Below are 1,092 nucleotides of genomic sequence, written 5' to 3'. Positions count from 1 at the left end.
ATGCAACTTGACGGTCGACGCCACTGCGTCCTTGAACCTTTCGTACGCTCGCTGATGCTGCTGCAGCCACGTAAACGACCTGCCCCTCCTCAGTAAGTCGAACAGCCCTCCAGCTATCGTGGAGTAGTGCGGAATGAAGTTTCGTAAGTAGCCCGCTAGGCCCAAGAACGATTGCAGCTCCTTTCTCGACGTCGGCCGGGGTGCTGCCAGTATCTGCTTGACCTTCTTCTCCTGGACGAGGATCCCGTCCTTGCCGACAACGTGGCCCAGGTACGAGACCTCTGGCTTGAACCACTCACTCTTGTCTAACCGTAGGAAGAATCCAGTCTCCCGACACAGGTCCAGAAGCTTCCGCAGCTTGGGCATGACCTCCGCAACACTGTCCCCACATATGACGATATCGTCTATGTAGCAGAAGACATCGTCTCACAACACCGGGGCGAAGCACGAGTCCATCGCTCGTTGGAACTCGGCGGCGAGTTCTTCACACCAAACGGGATCACATTGAACTCGAATAGGCCAATCGGAGTGATAAACGCCGTCAGGTGCCTACTCCCCTCCTCGATTGGCACATTCCAAAACCCCGCGTTCATCTCCAACGTGACATACACGTTGCGCCCAGCAGCCCTCCGGAGGTGGTCCCATATTCTCGGAAGTGGTTACGAGTCCGAGACCATCTTCTCGTTCAACCATCGATAGTCGATCACACACCTTCACTCACCCGTCTTCTTTTTGACGAAGTGGGGCGCCGCGGCCCATTCACTCTTCGACGGCCTGATGACTCCGAGTTCCAGCTGTTTAGCTACCTGAGTCTCCAGCTCCTTGCGCATCTCCGGCTCATAGTGCCGCACCCTCCCCCTGTGGGATGTGCCGTGCACCTCGAAGCCAGCCTCGTACTTCACCCTTCCCGCTTCCGGGTGTTCCCATACGTCCCTATACTCCACCAGTAGCCGCCACAACGCCTCTCTCTCGGGCGGTGCCATATGCGCCGAGTCCTCCTCGAAGACCCGTTCTTGCGTGGCAAACCGGTCCTCGGTCTTCGCGACCGTAGCCGGTTGCTCCCGGTACTTCTCGTCTGCGAGCCTCACCGCA

General features: G+C 58.0%; 1 protein-coding gene across 1 annotated transcript; it reads right to left on the bottom strand.

Moving 5' to 3' along the window:
- Window positions 1-721: 721 nt before the first annotated feature.
- GNI_085380 (hypothetical protein) lies at window positions 722-830 on the bottom strand (the record flags this gene model as incomplete). Its single annotated transcript, XM_011132331.1, has 1 exon — window positions 722-830. A coding segment is annotated over one exon (109 nt), but the record flags the coding sequence as incomplete, so codon positions are not given.
- Window positions 831-1,092: the final 262 nt, after the last annotated feature.

This window comes from Gregarina niphandrodes (assembly GCF_000223845.1).
Source record: "Gregarina niphandrodes unplaced genomic scaffold scaffold00016, whole genome shotgun sequence".
In the NCBI taxonomy this organism is placed as follows: Eukaryota; Apicomplexa; class Conoidasida; order Eugregarinorida; family Gregarinidae; genus Gregarina; species Gregarina niphandrodes.
Note: the sequence above shows the minus strand (reverse complement) of the source record. Positions and strands in the feature narration are given on the sequence as shown.